The sequence below is a fragment of the Temnothorax americanus genome, unplaced genomic scaffold (assembly GCF_048541705.1).
Source record: "Temnothorax americanus isolate GAGA-0224 unplaced genomic scaffold, ASM4854170v1 Scaffold13, whole genome shotgun sequence".
Classification (NCBI taxonomy): Eukaryota; Metazoa; Arthropoda; class Insecta; order Hymenoptera; family Formicidae; genus Temnothorax; species Temnothorax americanus.
Window position 1 is genome coordinate 3450299 of NW_027509264.1, and position 17656 is coordinate 3467954.

At 51.8% G+C, this 17656-nt stretch overlaps 1 protein-coding gene across 7 annotated transcripts in view; it reads right to left on the reverse strand.

The window, feature by feature from the left end:
- Nucleotides 1-17656, reverse strand: part of LOC143894136 (uncharacterized) — a 44017-nt gene that overhangs the window by 16821 nt on the left and 9540 nt on the right. The window contains exons 1-2 of one of the 7 annotated variants that reach the window (XM_077400236.1): nucleotides 10884-11814; nucleotides 6118-6624 (exon numbers count right to left, since the gene is read on the reverse strand). The exons of 2 other annotated variants lie outside the window; for them this stretch is intronic. In XM_077400236.1, coding sequence (XP_077256362.1) covers nucleotides 6118-6293 — 176 coding nt within the window. In that variant the 5' untranslated portion in view covers nucleotides 6294-6624; nucleotides 10884-11814. Of the gene's footprint in view, nucleotides 1-3036; nucleotides 3178-6117; nucleotides 6625-10883; nucleotides 11815-17656 lie in introns of those variants that run through there. 4 more of the 7 variants (XM_077400233.1, XM_077400231.1, XM_077400232.1 and 1 more) reach the window with 4 other exon arrangements.

Sequence of the window (17656 nt, forward strand, 5' to 3'; positions counted from 1 at the left end):
CCGAAGAGAATGCGGTTTTATATCGCGATTGAATAGATTGAGATTTACGCACGAGGCGTTTTAGGACATTTCCCGAGGTCCGAGAGATGGACTTGAATTCTCTTCGAAGTAAACTGCGTGGGCGCAGATTTAATCGCAATTAGACAAAAAAGCAATAAAATAATTCACGTGCGTCCGATATCGCCTTGTTTCCGCGTCATAACGAGGCTTCGCGTTTCAGCGATATTTATCGGACGGACGATTTCCTAACAAACGAAACGGGTTCCATTATCCGCGCATGAATCCGTTAGATTTTTACATGTAGGATTGAAATCTATTGTCCGCGGAACACGTTCATTGACACAATGTACTCTGTCATCCGATCGAAGATTTTCAGCAAATCCGAGTAACACTTGGATAGCAAGGATAACAAGAGGATTGGAGACTTAAATATAAGATCTTTATGTTGCGGATGATCCGTGAAGATGCAACAAACTCGAGCAGAAAATGAAAATGGTAGCTTTAAAACTGCGGACACGGAATCGGAGATATTTTTATACGAATTTATTTCATTATTTTTAAGTGCCTTTCCGATGGCCAACGCATTACGTCACATTAAATTCCAATAATCGAACATTTTCGTGCAATAGAAAAAAAGAGGATAAAAAGTGCGCGTCTCTGACAGTAGTATGGAACTCGTTTACCAACATTCCTCGCGGAAAGAGCTCGTATTCACGGCGACGGCAGAGAGATACGAAATTAAAAGCCATTAAGATCCGCGGTCAGGATTCCCCCGGGTTTCGTCGGCGTCGGCGCAGCTGCGCCACCCACGCGTTACGATAGATACGCCACTGCCTTCAGCATTGTTTCTTTAATGATTCATGTCGGGGTGACTGCACCAGGAGTAGAGGAAGCAGTCTCCAACCGCGAATGCAATGAGCCGCGCGTCGTTTCGAAAATATTAATTCGCCAGGAGTCATCGCCGGACGCTGATGCATCGACGGGCGTCGCGCGCGTTAACGTCGCGTCCTTTGTCAAACTCCGCGGCTAAGGCTCGCGTCCCGCGTCGGCGCGGCTTCGCTTCGCGGAAAGGGCCCGTGTCGTCCTCTCGTATACGTCGATTCGCGCGAGATAAGACGCGGAACATCCGCGGAACGTCGTCGACGATAGCGAAAACGTTATTAATGGGATTCGCGCCGATTGCGATATATCGCGAGACGCGCCGCGGAGCTTCCCGACGGAGATACGCAAGTTCTCTCTTCTCTCGACTCCTCTCTACTCCGAAATCTCGAGTGACACGAGTGCCCGAGAATGTCGAACGAGGAGACGTTCCGCAATGCGTGTCAAGGAAAAGCGACAGTTATCCTTCCACACGCCGACGCGCCTGCTGCCACGTTACAAATAGCTCGTAGCTCGGGGAGAATCGCCGGGCCGCGACCTGCGAGAACGGCAGACACGCCGCGCCGCGCCGCACGCGCGTCAGAGTCGGCCGAGCAGGGAGACAAAGAACAAGAGCCGCGCACCGGCCGCGGCGCGGCGGCGATCCCCTAAATCGGCATGTCCGTTGAGCCTCATGAATCTCCGCCGCGGCTCCTCGCCTTCGCCTTCGCCTTCGCGAGGAGAGAAGGAGGGAAGAGAGCATGGCACCGGTGTGTCCCGTGTGCCACGGTTCGGCACGCAGCGCACAAACGGGCAGCGACGGCGACCGGGTCGGCGCTCGGGCACTCGAGGCCCGTTCCCTTCGTCATTCTCCTCGTCAACGACACACTTGTTCCCCGGTTAAAGTTAAATTATTCTTCCCCCCTCCTGCCCCCGATATAGGGGGCCAGGCGGGAGGCTTCACGGAGAGGAGCGAGGAGAAGAAAGCTTTCGACCGCGCGCGTTTTATATAAGACGAGCGCGCATTTTTATTCAAATAATCGCGCCGATCGAACACACCCTTGCATTGCCCGACGACGAGGCGACGAGATGCGGTGCAGATTCGTATGTATAAGTCGTATAAGAGCGGCGAAACGCGACGCGTGGGTGGGAATCGATCCGTATTCGCGTCGGTAGGTACTCGCAAAACGCGCGCGTGGCGCCGATCACGCGTCCCGTAAATAAATCGATTACGATTACGGTGGGCCGCGCTGCCGATCGACAATTTTGCCCGTCGACGCTAAAGATAACAGTGTTGCGGATCAATTTGGATCGTAGGCAAATCGAGCGTGGATTCCCCTCGCGAATCGCGCGCGCGGGGCGAAATTCCTCGCGCGAGCGAATAACGTGGACGAGGGGACTGTAATTTTATATAAGCCCCTGATTAAACTTTCAAATCGAATGCCCAATGCGGTCCGGTTGGTAAGCGGAAGTGACGACCCCAGCCGCTCACCTCTGCACTACTAACGCTCCGGCGCGTTTCAGATTTGAGAACGAAGAAAGCGCATCCCCGAAACCTTTACGGGTTGCTTAAGGCTGCGGAACGGACGCCGCGCCGGCCGCGAAGTCCGTCCGTCCGCTGTGTATCCCGCCACATATACCCTTCTCTGACCTCCGAGCCAACGGCGGAGCCATTACGTACGACTTCCTGCGACCGAGTAAGGAAGAATCGAAGATTTCTACACGGCACCTCACGGGAAGAGGTGTCCGCGCGCGCGATACCACCGGAGATATACCGTCGAGCGACGAAAAATTCCCAGGCTGACTGCGAGGACGAGGCTCTCTGAGGCGGTTCTGCTCGAGCCCGGTATACGGTTGCGTTAATTGCGGAACTCGTGTGTCGTGGTAAACTCGTGGCACGTAACGGTTCATAAAAATCCCACGAGTATTTCTCCGATTCGAAGCGCCTGAAGACGACGACCGGGGTATCTCGAGGGACGCGGCGCGACGTATCGGAAAACGAGAGCGATTTTCGGCAATGAATCATCGAGCTGGGCGACGGATCGCTGTTCCTCGGAATAGAATGCTACGCGCGTGGAATTAATCATACGTGGACGCGATCCGTTAATGCGTGCTCGAAATGTTTTTTTCAACCGAGTGCCCTCGTCGGAAATAATATCCGACATTTGTCACACTTACCCGCCTTAATTCGTTAATCCGCGCGGCCATTGTTTGCAACCATGCAAATTTACGTGGCTGCAAATGAGTCTCGATTCATCAATATGTCGCTACTGCCATTAAGTTTAACGCACCTACAGATTTACGACCGTCCTAAAATCGCCCGGGCGCACGCGCGCGCGCGCGCGCGCGTTTACCGGGTATATCCGCGAAATTCGAAGGCTCGACCGTTCAAGTTCATCATCTCGGAGTAACTCGCCCCGCGGCCACCTTCTTTACGTTTATAATGCAAATATCAGTCTATTATCTCGGTGATCTCTCTCTCTTTGTATTCGCTACAGATCGCGGAAACAATACAGGTGACGGCATTTAAAACGGAACTCCCGGCGTTTCTTTTTTCGCGCGTAATGGAGATTCGAAGGAATCGCTTAATTAAATAATACACAGATGAACGATTAGCCAGTGCACGTACGCGGCGCCGGCAACCCGAGAATCGGGATCGCGCGCGTCTCCCGCTGGCCGGTGTCGCGTGTCTCAACGACGACGCTCGAAATAACTATAACCAACGTTAATCCGTAATTAACTGCCAGTCATTGTTCAATCGTCAAGTCACCGATCTGAGTCACCGCAATCGCAGGGATTCGCGCAAGGTCGACACACGGCATCGCACACGCCATCAGGGGCTTCGTAACCACTTCCACCATTTTGCATTCAGACGCGCCGAAACAAAAAGTTGAAGATGACCCCGGCGTGCCCGATACTCGCGAGCGGAAAATCCAAAACGCCGCGCGCTGTCGCGACTCGAGTAAGAAAGAAAATAGCGGCGATTTTCGAAGACCTCAGCGACGCGCGACGTTTAGGTATTCCCATTGCGGTCCGCGAGTACCGAGAAAAGCAGAGGTGCACTTCGCGGTGGTGGCATAGAGTATCGTTCGCGGAATTATTGACGTTTCGTCGATTATAATCGATGTTTGTAAATTGAGCCTGCTCCGGCTCGATCGACCGGGTCGGCGCGCAACGTCGCGTCGCGATATTAATTTTCTTATCACGCGAGAGTCAAGCTCGCGACGTAACTTGCGCGGAGATCCGCGAATAGTTCGCGGTTTTTAGAAAATGCGTAGAAATATACTTAATTGAACTGACATTTTTTAATCAGCTAATATCGAGTGAAGGAAGAGCGATTTTGGAAGGAAGCGATCGAGAAAGCGGTCGGGGGGGCGGATGGCCGTTTGTCGATCCGATAGCTCTCGCGCTTTGCGTGAAACTTTTATTCAACCTCGTGAATACGAGAATCGATCCACAAGCAGGCACGTATAGGTATTAGAGAATTGCGCGCCGCGGTGCGTTCGAAGCAAGTTCGCGACGAGGATCCACCAGCGGTTCCGTAAAATCGCAGCCACGATTGTCCCTCAAAGATATTACGAAGAAAGGCTTTGAAAACTTTACTCAAGTCGAGAATTAAATTCGAACTTTATGTTCTACGAAGAACCTTGATTGGTTGTAACTTGTAACTCACGAGTAAATTGTCGTATAAGTTGAAGCTATCGGACTTGTATAAGACTTTCGCCGATGTTTCGCGTAAAAAAATTACAGGAACGTCTAACGTACGTGCGTGCATGCGTGCGTGCGTGCGTGCGTTCGTATATAACGTGACGTGGTACGCGATCCGTGCGACGGCTGGGAGCAACGGATGGGAACCGGGCGGAACCACTTTAATGGAGCTGATTTTCGTCGTCAGAGGAAAAAAGCGGTCGAGAGATCCGCGTCTTTGCGGTATTTCTGGAATTCTGGATGCGAAATTTTTGGTCTTGCGCGCGTGTTCGAGACATCAATAAATTTAAATCAACAGGCTCGAATCGAAATACCTCTATAAAAAACAGAGTAAAGAAGTAACTCACGCGACGAGTCTTTATTTCTTCTCTTCACATTTTGCGTCTTCCGTCGTGTCGGACGTCAGGTCTGACTTCGCTAGTTCTGCAAATACGCGGTTGAGGAGCGACGAAATGTTAAACGTGAAATCCTCGCAGGTTCCCCGCGAATATACGTATTGTAAGAGGGATCAAACAAATAAGACTGCGCGGGCAAACGAGATAAGAAATAGCTGAAATTATACGATACGTTAGAAACGCATATGCCGCGGCCGGCAGCGCGCATGCTATTTTCCCAACCTCCTCCTTAGCAGTCTCAAAGGGTCGAGAAAAGAAAGAGAGAGAGAGAGAGAGAGTGAGAGCCACCTTTTATCCTCTTTGCCTTCGCAGTACGACGTAATGATAGTGAAACATTGAATCTCGAGCGTAAACTGCAATTTAATGGATTTCCAACACGCTAACGTCCCGAAGACACGCGCGGGGGAGGGGAAGTAAGAAAATTTAGAAAGGAGGGAAACGACGCGCGCGTCGGTCCCCGACGACGAGGGGGTTGAAAGAAACGCACGTCCGCGTCGCCTGCGACTCGCATATATCGCCCTCCTCGTTCCGAAGGGACTCGCGCGGATCGGCGATAGCGATTGGCGCGTATGTTAACCAAACACGCGCGGTACACGCCCCTGCAATTTGCCTGGGGATCATCTTCCCCTAATCGCCGCGCTAATAACAGGATTACGGGGGTCCTGACTCTGACCGCGCGGTACGTATACTTATCCTTAATTCGCCGTATCGTTATTAATATATACGATACAATTGTATGTGTGTGTGTGTGTGTGTGTGTGTGGTGTGTATGAGAACGGGGCCCGGACGACTCCCCCACCCTCGATAAGCTCCGCGATACGTGTATATATACATATGCGTACATACGAGAACCGTCCTCCGCGCGCGTCCCGAAACCGCCGAAATGCGGGCTCGGTCCTCCGTTACTCAACGTTCCCCTCTCCACGATTTTCGACGACGTGTATTTTATTTCGACGTGAAAAGTCGCGCGAGCCAAAAGTTCCACGAAAGTGCGAACTCGCCTAACGAAGGTGCGACAGCGCGGCGATCCGATCCGATCGCTCGCGAGGTAAGCGTCAAATTTATTACACACCGTCGGTGTGCGGATATTCATGAAATAAATATGAGAAAGAGAGAAGGGACCGGGGGAAAAAAAGAGAGACAGAAATGATCTTACGTGTAGTGCGAATAAGACGGGCTGGCTTGATCGATGAGAGCGGCGGTTGACAGGCCTTGCGCGATGGCAGCCGAGGGATCCCTAGCTGGCGAGGAATTCTGCGTCGCCGCTGCCGCCGGTATAGCGTGATGGTAGCGCTGGCACATTTCGGCCAAGTTCCACCCATGGGCATCCATATATTAGCACTGCTTCGCTTTTCTTTGGCGTACCATCCATTTCACACGCGTTGCGATGCACACACTCTCTCTCTCTCTCTCTCTCCCTCTCCTGGTTCTCCGTTTTTCTTTCCTTTTTTCCTCTCTCTTCCCCCGCTCGTTCTTTTTTCCTCTTCTTTCACTCGCGCTCTACGTGTCTACGTAGGAGAGAACGGTAAGAACGACACTCGCGACGACGACGACGACGACGACGACGATGCGCATCGTCCTGTCGACGGGGACGTCCTGCGAGCGGCGCGATCCGCGATCCTCCGGTGACTTCGCCTCGCCTTCGGAGGGGCACGCGCGCCGCCTGTTAATCAGGAGAACAAATCCATTTACTTGGCCGTTAACGACACGCGTACGCGTTTAGAGGATGATGGAGAAGCGCCGTTTAAAAAAAGACTCCGCGCGACCTGCATGTCGACGACCGTTATGAATTTAAGATGGAGCTTATACCTTTTGTCGGTGGGCGACATCAGGCACGACGAAACAAATAATTGTTGTAAAAATTACAAAGCAGCAATGTTCGTTTAAAGTCGCGCGACTCACGAAATTCCCTCACTCCGGGAGATAATTTCTTACGGGAATTAAAAAGTGTAAAAACTAACGGCACAGATGCTCGTTTAATGCGGCGCGACGCAAGTTATTCAGTACGAAAGACATGGATGTTGGTGAATTAATGAACTTATGAATTAGTTTCCGTTTCCGCTCGCTCGATCGCAGCGAGACACTTTATATTCGCGTCACTGCGACGAATTTATAAAATGTTTTCTCCAGCAAAGAGCTTTACGCGACTTCAAATGACTTTCAAACGGCTCGTTCGGATACCTAACGGAACAACTAAATCTCGCGTTACATAACCCTTCTCTCCGCCCTCTTCCTCTCCTCCCCCCTTCCCGCTTGATCTAAATGCAGTTTAAAGCCACGCTTATAATGAAAGTGTCCGTTTAATTTCCTAACCGCGAGCGGATTAAGGAGAGGGGTTCGCGTAAACGGAGGTCTCGAAAAGCCGTGTCGGATAACGATCGGCATCTGGATCGGACGGATAGCGATCGACTTCTATTCGTGCCTCGGCGATTGAGCGTTAATAAGTATCGTGCAAAGATATATCTATGAAATAACTATAATCACTCGCGCGTGAGTTACGGTCGCGCGAAAACGATCGTCAAATCGCGTTCTTTTCTCGCTCGTGATCGAGGAAACGAACGGCAAGAATTCGGGCGTGGGTCGGAAGATCGACGAAGGATCGCGGGACGATGTGGACGATCCAGGAGGTCGCGCGAGACGCTTAATCGCAAAAAGATGAAAAATCGAGATACAATCGAGATACGATTAGAAAATTCCAATGCGCGATATGCAAGGATTAACGGACGTCGCCCGAACAATGATTTCTCGTTAAATGAATGTTTTGTTTATATTTTCACCAGCAATTTACGTCCCCCAAGTATTCTTATCAAAATCAGTTTAAAAAAAAAGAATAATGGTTGATAAACGTATTACATTTTACATCAGCGAAATCACCGGCGATAACCGACTCTCAACAGACACGGACAAATACGTGTATTCTCTCAAGAGGGTTCACGATATATAGCTTGTAAATACCCAATAGATACTCAACGCTAACCGGATCCCCTGATGCGGAACGGCGCGCTTGTTCTCTAATTTACCGTTGATGAACTCGACTCTCTAGCGCGACAAATGTAAACAAACATAAACAAAATCACGCGTACGAAGAAGCGAGAGAAATATATAACTTTGTGGTTTTACAATTCTCTCGAGAGGGATTAATCGTCGACTACCGGACTGGGACGCCGTAAGTTCGAGCCGTTTAAACGGACGGACGTTAATCGCGCCGGTTAACCGCCGTGATATCGTTGTTAAGCGGACCGATCGACAGTAAATTACCGGGCCCGCGCGAACGGTAAAACGCTCGCGTTTCCCTTCGCGGAGGTGGCAATTAAGCGTGGAACGTTATATACGCGCGAGACGTCTCAACACCGAAACCTAAGGAAACCCGATACCCGCGCGCGGGCTCATTACGTTCGCGGACCACGCTCGATCGCGATGACCGACTCGCGGTCGACGCGCGCATTAGACGGTTTCGCCACGCCTTCCGACAAAACGTAATCCGAGACTCACCCGCGGAGAGCTATCCCTCGAAAGAATTTAAGAATTCGTAACGTATCGTGATCCGCGTACTTTTTATACGCGAGCGCGCGCGCGCGCGCGCGTGACGATTGTAACCTCGCGCGAGAGAACGACCAACCAGAGAAATGAGAAAGATCAATAACAAAAATAATCCATCCGTTCGAATACACGGTGCGGGTTGAACGGCACAATGCGCGACGCGTTCGCCGACGGGGATCTATACGCGACCGCGTACATGTACGCGTCGAAATCGTAAAGTCGCACGACGGTAAGCGCGTATACGTATACGTGCCACTGACGGAGGTCTCAATCCGCTACTCTCTCAGCCGCACGCACACGCGCACACGTGTACACACATGGAGAGACAAAGGCGAGACGCGTAACGCAATAATGATCATAATGCCAGATCGATACAACACGCGATGTTCGCTCGTCGCACGCATCGACTGGCCGCGAGGATCCCGATGACACGAAAGCGAGGAGGAATGCGCGCGTAACGATTCGACGACGACGATGCCGCGTCAAGAAGTCGCGCTAAATTATTAGTTTCTACGGTGCTCGTTTCATCCCTCATCCCGCCTCCTTCCTACCGCCTGCGTCTCTCTTTCTCTCTGCGATACGCGTCTCCGAATTGCGCGTAGACTCGTAGACTTGTACGCGTGGAGGCAGGCGCGTGACGTGCGTAACCGCGACGGACGCGCGCGCGATTATCGCGCGAAAGGGCTTGTCGCGCGCGCGCGGACAGACGCGTGGATTATCTCTCGATAAATAAACGAGCGTATAAATCAATATTACCGTATGCTTTCTAACGTCGCGTCTCGCAATCGCGGCATTTCGCGTGATTCGACGTAGCGCGGCGTGAGCTGTGGAAGTAATAGGCTCGTTCGGACGAGACTTCAGCTTCAGAATCTTCTTTCTCGCTAATGAGAATCCAGCGAAGAGTTCGATATACCGAACTGACAATGCGGTCGATCGGTCTGACAATGAGTTTACCAGAGTTATTAGAGATCGAAATTGCCCGCGACTCGCGAGTTAGCGTCGCGAATCAACGTCGTCATAGGTTTTGTCGAACGCACGAGGAAAAAAATCTGCTTGGACGACGCCGTGGCGCTTATCGTCAGAAGTGACGTATTTGATCCTCAGAGACTGCGAAATTATCACGCGAGATTTTCTTCTGCTAATTTCTTTTCTCTGTTACATCTGTTATACCTACAGTGTTATTTATTGTTATATCATCGGGGAATGATTCGTCGAATTAATAGCTTTGCGCTCTTCGGACACGGATTTAGCGTATAATTGCGGCGGCGGCGGCGGCGTCGCCGATCTCTCTGATCCGCGCCTCTCCGAGTCGCGGTAAGGCGAAGCCGCGCATCGATCGCGTGGCGTCGATTTTATCGCGGATTTTCAGGAGTCATTCGCGAGAACGATTCTGCCTCGTCAGCGATTCGCGAGCGTCGGTATTTTCGCGCGCGCGCGCGCGCGCCTCTCTCGCCGGGAAAGCCCGGTCGCAAATCATCGGTCGCTACTCTAATCGTTAAATTTATCGGCGTCGAAATAAATTATTCCCGTTGCCTTCTCTCGACGGATCGAACGATTAACGTTTCCGATGGAGGCGACCCGATAGTCCGTCGACGTCGATGATCTTTTCGCGTCGACGTCCCTTACGCCGCGCCGCTTTCGCCGCGCATTGACGATCCTCTCGGGTCGAATCGATCCGATCGAAACGGGATTATCTCCCGCGGGCGATGGACGGTACGCGAGTAAGTACGTGAGTCTAAACCGAACGTTAACGAAGGTTTCACCGTCAATTTTTTTTTTCTCTTTCAGAAAATCGCCTCTATACGCGCGCTTCGCGTCTGCCTCTCTCTCTCTCTCTCCCTCCTCTCGCGCGCCTTCTTTCCCGACCGTTTTTCTCTCTTTCTCTCTCGTTTACGCCCACGCGCGCGCGCGCGGCCAACCACGGAACCGGCCGGCGGGTAAGAGAGAGTGTATTTCTCGCTTATTATCCTTTCCTTCGATTTTCTACCGAAAGGAAAAGAATACGCCGAAGGAAGGTGCCGTCTACGTATATTATATGTGTGCGCGTCTTTCGCGTGTACGATGTGCGTACGTGTGTATCGCGTGTGTCGGCGGGTATCGTCGGTATCCGTGACGTGTGACTCACCCGCACACGCGGCCCGATGTATTCTCGCCGCGGAGATTTACAGCTCATTACCGATTTCATACCCCGGCGTCACGATCGATCCGCCGAGCCGAGCCGAGCCGATACGGCGCGGCGCGGCGCGGCGGAGTCGGAGCGGAATCGTCGTCGTCGTCGTATCGCGTGCCACACCGACGATACGTGACACCGAGCAGATCGGGTTTCGCTCGTGGAAAACGCATGCTCGCGCGCCAAATGGCTTTTCTCTCTCTCTCGTTTACCTTTGTCGCCTATCCTCCCACGAGGAGGGCCGTTGGACGGCGCGTCGTCCGGTGAAGCGCAAACGATCCGGGAACGTTTTTCCTCGTGCCGACGGCGGGAGAAACACCGGAAAGGAGTCGAACGTGGGCCGCGTTTAGTCGCGCGCCGCGAATCTCCGACGATCGCCGAGCGGATCGCGAGAGAGCGGAGGTGTCACTGTCGAAATTGCGGAACGACGCTCTCGGCTCTCGGGATGCATAAGCATCCGTGAAAAAATAAAACGTCTCGCGGAAAAATCTCGATGCGTCACGTCGATGAACCGCGAACACACTTTAAGGTAGGACGAAACGAGCGTAACATTCACAATGGGACTGCGCGCGTGTGCGATCCATCAGGCGTTGCACGCCCGCGGAAATGTCAAACGACGAGGATGTTGGGCCTCGCAACAGCAGCAGCGGCAGCGGCAGCGGCGACGGCGGCAGGAACGGCAGCGGCGGCGGCCGTCGCTCGCGTGGGAGTGTGACATAATACCGCGCTCGGTTCCTGCGCAGGAATCCCTGCAGAGGCACGAGGCACTCACCGCGCGGATCTTCCGCGTCCTCGGTCTCTATCCTCGTCGACGTCGCTCCGGGTATCCGATATCCCGATCTCGATCTCACTACTGCAAGTTAATAACAGACGTTTCGGCACCGCGCCGCGCGCGCGCGGCGATTTCCGTACGTCACGTGTCAGTTGATCTCCCGCTCTCACTCGTGTACACGCGCACGCGGATCTGCTATTCCGCTGGCAACGCGTACACGCGTGCGTTGCGCGTCGTCGTCGTCTCGGGCCGCGCGCGACAGCAGCCGGCCCATCCGCTCGCTTGCCCGCCTTGCCTCGCCTGCCTGCCTCCTGTACGTTCCGTTCCGTGCTGCACGCTGCACGACGACTCGGGCCGAGCGCGGACTGAAGACGGGCGCGCGCGCTCCGCCGAGGTGAGCGGAGGTGACTTGCTACTCGGGCCGGATCGGGGCCCGGCGCAACGAGGAGCGGTGTGGCGCGGGAACGGCGAACACCACCACGAGCGTCGCGCGTCGTGGCCAGTGGCGGCCGCGGCGGTGGTGTTGCGGCCGGTCGAGCGTACAATAAGGAGGAAGCGAGTCTCCGCCTGTGTGGCACGCGTATGTATCTACGTGTGCATATGTATGCGCGCGCTGTTTATGTACGACGTGTATGTATGCGTACTCGTGAACGTGCAGGTATAGAGACAATCACGCGTGTTGGTGGGCACGGGTGTACCCGGCGGGAGAAGGTGCCCCGCGCGAGCGCCTCGCAGGATCGCGCGGATCCGCCCGTGCATTGGCGGCGTGCATCTTCTTCGCCGTCGCCGTCGTCGCCATCGCCGCGAAAGTTCCGCGCGCGGTGGAACGAAAAATGGATGTGAGTTCCGCGAAGAAGAGAGAAAAAAAATGGAAGATGCGGAGGCGTATTTAAGCGGAAGTAGGCGGTGCCTCCGGCGACGAATTTTGAGGATATCCTTTAAGCGCGGGATATGCTAAAAAGAAACGAAAAGCTTATCGAAAACGACAGAAATGCTCAACGATTATCTTTTTTATATACGTGTCAAGCGCGCCTCTAATTAATTATATGCCTTCTGGAGATTAGATATCGGATTGAATTTAATCGCTTTCCAACCGACGATTCGTACCGCCTCCGGTCGAGCGTGCTAATAATTTCGCGCGTGTAATGTAAAGTGCACGATCTATCGCGCGTTTCGACAGTCGATCCTCGCGGGGCTGAATGTATCCGCAAATGTCATTGGAATATATGAGATATATCGGCGAAGGCGAAGACGGAGGCCGATTCGCACGCGGGGGTCGGGCGAGCGCGGCGCGGCGCGCCGCGGTTCGCGGAATGCGAGGCGCGGATTCCTGATTTCGCGTTTTTAAATTTTCGCGCTGGGGCTCACAATGCCGCGTTTACGTAATCGAAATGCGTAGGAAGCCACGCGGATTGATTAGCACATGAGAGGAGAAAGGTTGCGACCATATAGATATCGGCTGGTGGCTCCATGCGAATCGCGCGCGCGCGAGCGCGAGCGCACGGAGCGGAGCCGCGGCGAGACCACGTGGGTGTCATCACACGCGCGTGAAAAAAAAGCCGAGAGATTATAGACGCACACGGTGTACTCTCTCTTTCTCTAACGTCTGGCGCAGTGACTCTCAAAGGTGCGTCACGCGAGCAATTTGAGGCTTATTGCGATCGTCGACGCAAGCTAAAAAGATAAGAATCATCTGCATCTTAATTTTCTTAAAAAATTTCCCTCCTTCGTCATCCGCCTGGAAGCGTAAACGGAAAAGTAAGAATCAGCACCAGCGAGCTAGGTTTCGCGAGTCGCGAGGGTAATCCGTCTTTCGGACGGAGCGTGCCGCCGCGAGTCCCTTCGTGGCCGGACAATAGCGCGCCGCGAGCAAAAAAAGGTTTGAGAACCGTCGGCCTAGAGTGTTAGAGGAGTGTAGGCACACCGCAATATCGCCAAGGGACGGTGCATAAAGGATCCCGATAGCAATGACTATAAATTCGCTCTAAGCGCGAGTCTAAATATAAACCACGCGCGAGAACGGCTCGGCGTTGTTCCCGCGAGAGAAAAATTGCGCATATTTTTATCCTGTTATTATTACTATCAATGCGACCTTTTCGCGATTATACACGTTTTATATTCCTCCCGGTGTTGCATTAATGCGACCCACCTGCCTCGCTTTAACGCTTCGTTAACGTCGGACGCTTCGTTACGTCGAACTTTATCCCGTGAAAAGTAAGCGTGTATGACGAGGGGAGGAAGGGGAACGCGCGCGTTAATTATTCCGCGCGCGCAAAATCATGCGTCGCAAATTAACGTAAACAAGCGCGTTTCCTTTTGCGCGCGTATGGAATTCTTTCTTTCTTGCAGCGGGCATTAGTTAGGATCGAATTTCCTACGAAGGGAAGTAACGTGATAGCTCAACGGTCGAAAAATATTAGCCGACAGTCACTTCCGATAATCGTGGACACTTTTAACGCGAACCCTTTGCAACCGCAGAGAGCATAGTCTTCACTTTTGTTCTCTCGCTCTCTTTCGTGAGTTACTCCTAAATGGATTGCCAAGCTTATCGAGGATGATTCTCCCTCCTTCCGAGAAAAGTCAATCGCGATCTGGCGATCTGACTGATAATCATTTTCGCGCGAGTTAGTGCACGCGCGAGGTCGCGCAGCGTAGCGGCCGATACGCTGTAGTGAATGTAAAACCGAGCGTACAAACTGAATATTTAAAAGATTATAAAGCAAGTCGGGAGAGGATACGGGGCGATATCGCGTTAACTCGCTCGACTTGCGTGCCTACTGGCTGCTCTTTCAATAATATGATCGATACCGATCTCGATGACGTAGCTGTCTCGAGTCACGATGGCGCAAACGTCGCTGAAACGCAACATCCGAAAAAGTTTCTTGCGCTAATCCCTCGCGCGTGTAATTTAGCGTATCGTCGGAAATCGTCTGTTTCGACCTAAAAACAGATGCACGAGGATAGCGGAGAAGAGGCGAGTATAGACACTGATGATAAAAAATACAGTCCAAACTTTCCATGAATCTGAAGAATCTATCCTACTATTCTTCGTTCATTCTCGTCTCGAGTGATATCTTCGTTGGTCATGTTCCGCCTTTCACCGGACACCTTGTATACGTATTATTACGTCTTCAGAAGGTGTATGAAAGTAGAGGTGGAACAGAAGCGACGATAAACGGAAGAAAGCGACAACCGTAAGGAACCGTAAAATAAACTGAGAAGAACATCACGCTCGGGCGGCCGTCACTCACCTGAGCGGCCGGTATGTATATACGATACGATATAAGTGCATTGTGCTCGTTAATGCGCTGGCAAGCGCGTAATGCTTGCGTATGCGCATAAATATTTATGCTATTCGGCTGAACAATCCCTAAAACGAAATGAAGTCTCTGCGGCCGTGACGGGAACGCTCGCGTATTATCGTTGATACAATATTTCGCGTTGCTTCTTATTATCAGTCCCATCAATGATATTGCTCCCCTCAATGCCGATTATTTTCTTTCGCTCTCGCGCTATTTCGATTAGAAAACGACAAATATTCGCGAATTAATTTGCACTTCCAATTTGAAAATTTTCATTTTTATTATTAAATTTTTATTATTAATCTACTTTTTTTTCTCTCGCTTTGTCAAACATGTACACACATACACATTCTCTCTCTCTCTTTCTCTCTCTTTTTGCGAAGATCCTCCTCGCAAAAGATAATTTTGAAATATTATTTTTACAAGTTGAATCGAAAAAATTCGAGCATATTTATGATTATTTAATAAAGATCGACTACGCATGTGTTGATATATGCATTCGGGTGCTGTCGCCAATAATCTCGTTAAATTTCTGAAACCTCCAAATATATGCTGCGAGACGTCGACAACGTTTTTTTTTTTCGCTGCGCCGAATAACGATGGATTTAGATTATAAAAAGCCAGTAGCTCGTATATGTACGAATGTGATAGTAAGGAGGACCGATTCCGATTGGTAGTACGCAACAAAGCCGCAGAACGAATATGTATTCGGGCGTTCATGCGGGCGCGTACGCTTTTGGATACATGAGGGCTAAAGGGAAAAACGGATAGAGAGAGAGAGAGAGAGAGAGAGAGAGAAGGATAAATTTGTTGTATTCCGAAGAAAAGAGCGGAGTAAAGATAAACGTACAATAGATATAAATTACAAATTAGATACAATAGATATCGAGATCAAATATGCGAAAGGAAAAGAAGAAAAAAGGAAAGGAAAATTTATCGTACTTTGGTAAGGAACCAAGTTCTTTAGTAGCATAGTATAAAAAAAAGTGTGATTAAATTGGAATACAAAAACCGATATAGATAAACAGTAGAAGAAATATTCGAAATAAGAAATAAAAATAAAGAGAAAAAAAATAAGCGACGAAGGGGAAAATAGAGAAAGACCAGAGAGAGAGAAGAGACCAAAGAAGAGAGAGCCGCGCAGAAGCGGACCAAGGGAGACGGACTCGCTCGAGCCGAACGCCACTTCTCTCCACGGCGGGAGCGGAGAGAGAAAAGAGAGCGAAGCAGTGAGATAAGAAAGGGAGGCAGAGAGATAGAGAGACACCCAGCGCACACAGCCAGCGGGGTGCGCAGATGTGTCCCCTCCCCGCGAGTTCCGCCGTGCACGTGCATCGAGGTCGCGCGCGTGTGTGCCGGTACAAAGTAGGTCCAGCGGCGCGGAGGAGAGCGAGACGGCGAATGGATATCGCCGTCCCCTCGCGGCCGGCGCGACCAATCCGCGCCGAGCGCGAGCTGCGTGAAGGCGGAACGCGCTGCTCTTTCGCGTATATATTCCGCGGTATTTATTATTCAGTTTGCAAATACGTGGCAAAAATGATCTCTCTGCCGCGCGGGCGCGGACACTCGCCGCTCGCCGCTTGCGCTCGGGTGCGCGCGCGCGCGCGCTCACGCTGGGATGTTGGCCTCGCCGCGGCTCCTCTCACGGGCCGGCCCGCTCGGATCGGAGCCGGGAGGTGGAGCCAGAAGGCAAAGGAGCAGGGTAAACGACGGAGATATCGGCCGTTAATTTGTTAGAAACGCCACCGGCACGGCCGATCGCGCCGCGTACGCCTGCCCGCGTGCGTATGTGCGTGCGCGTGCACGCGTGTACAATTGTACATGCGACACCGCGCTACGATCGGACTCCATGAGACCCGCTTCGCGAACTTATGCATGAGAATCGCGACGTTAAACGACCCGCTGGGTATTTAACTTTGTTTAATAAGACTAATATCGAATATTCAGAGACAAATTCGCTTAAAAGTGAGAATTAGAGTTGATACGATTATATACGCGCGACGCTAATAATGTCCGTGTTTGTTAGTCGCCGCCTTAAATATAACGTGAGCGAGAGCGGGCTGCGCGTTCGGACGGAAAAGGAGCGTCGTCGCGCGACCGTTCCATGCAAAACACCGGTAATCCCCGTTTTTCTAAATACGAACGCGTGCATCTGCACCATGGTCAGTTACGCCGTTCTTCACCCGCGCGCGTGGTGTTCTCCGCCACGCCATAACATTTCCGCAGTTAACACACTCGTGGCCGATATCATCTCCTTTCTTTTCGCCCGTTCGCGTTCTTTGATGTTCGCCAGCACGCCCGTGTCTCGGATTCCAAGGAAAAACGCGATTTAATCGTGCGATGTGCGATCGTATATAATTACAAAATTGCAAATGCCCGTCCGATCGTGATCATCGCGCGTGTCGTTGGTTCTTAATCGCCGATTTCCAGAGTCTTTCCCGTGTGGTGTTTAACACGTATATATTAAGTCTAATCGCGATATACCGGGAATGCGAGGCGGAAGTATATCAAGAGGCCCACCCGGCAAGTGATGCGGTCCATCACTGGTCAGACGTTCACCGAATCGAAGAAGTCACGTGGACCCGCCGCGCCGCGAGAGTTCTCGCCGTTCTTAATCCCGCGATCTCGAATTGCGCGATCGATCGAAGTCATCGGTGGTGAAAGAACTTCGGTTTAACAAAGGATTTCCGGTTTCTTCCGGAAAATCGGGAAAACTCGGAAGAAAACTCAATCCTGATTTCCGGAGATAAATATATAGGCGGGATCGCGAGGTCTCGATGACATCTCGCTTGATTAATCACATCGTGAGAAAGTCTCGGCTACGACGCGACGTCGCGCGTCGCGAGCAGAAGTGAAGTGAACAGAAATATTGTTCCTGTCAAGTTTCACTTTTTCACGATTAATATTGTTA